Source organism: Octopus bimaculoides, chromosome 23 (assembly GCF_001194135.2).
Source record: "Octopus bimaculoides isolate UCB-OBI-ISO-001 chromosome 23, ASM119413v2, whole genome shotgun sequence".
In the NCBI taxonomy this organism is placed as follows: domain Eukaryota; kingdom Metazoa; phylum Mollusca; class Cephalopoda; order Octopoda; family Octopodidae; genus Octopus; species Octopus bimaculoides.
In genome coordinates this window covers 24,443,349-24,444,085 of record NC_069003.1, presented here as the reverse complement: position 1 = coordinate 24,444,085, position 737 = coordinate 24,443,349, and the positions used below count along the sequence as shown (strand labels likewise).

General features: G+C 37.3%; 1 protein-coding gene across 1 annotated transcript in view; it reads right to left on the bottom strand.

Annotated features, from left to right (window-relative positions):
- Nucleotides 1-737, bottom strand: part of LOC128250643 (T-cell immunoglobulin and mucin domain-containing protein 2-like) — a 5,994-nt gene that overhangs the window by 2,559 nt on the left and 2,698 nt on the right. The window contains exon 2 of the mRNA XM_052976163.1: nucleotides 330-467. Within this exon, the coding sequence (XP_052832123.1) occupies nucleotides 330-467 (138 nt within the window). The remainder of the gene's footprint in view (nucleotides 1-329; nucleotides 468-737) is intronic.

Below are 737 nucleotides of genomic sequence, written 5' to 3'. Positions count from 1 at the left end.
GTAAGAGTGAGAGAAAGTTGTGGTGAAAGAGTACAGCAGGGTTCGCCACTATCCCCTGCTGGAGCCTCGTGGAGGTTTAGGTGTTTTCGCTCAATAAACACTCACAACCGCGATCCTATGACCGCGAGTCCGCTGTCCTAACCACTGGACCATTGCGCCTCCACATGTTTACGCCTACAGAATGTATAATTATAGTAACTAAACAACAAGCGATAATGGAAGCTTGATTAGCCAGGCTTAGCTTCTTGCCAAGACAAAAAATAAAAAGAGCAAAAAAATAAAGGGGAAAAAACACAAACTACTGTCGAATCTGATATAGAGATACTTACAAATTGGATCAGAACGTGGAACTTCTATAACACATTGAAATTTAGAATTTTCAACACACACAACAGTGGCCCCCTTTGACAGACAGTCAGGAAATGGTTGTGTGCAATCGTAAGTTGGTAAGGAGCATTTAGCTGGACCTGAAAAAATATCATATAAATGATTGTTAAATATATATTGGCTAAGTCAAAAAGTTTTTTTTTCTTTGTATTCTCCTTTTCTACTTGCAGAGTTTAAATGTAGTTATAAAAATATGTCCTTCTGTTGAAATGTAATTTCATTAAATTTCTATATCTTTGTGCAGCTGAGGATTGCTCTGCATTTTACATTTGATGTAATGTTCACATTGCTTAATTAAATGGAGTCGCATGAAACGATCGTACTGCATTAACTTTGGATATCCTTGTTGC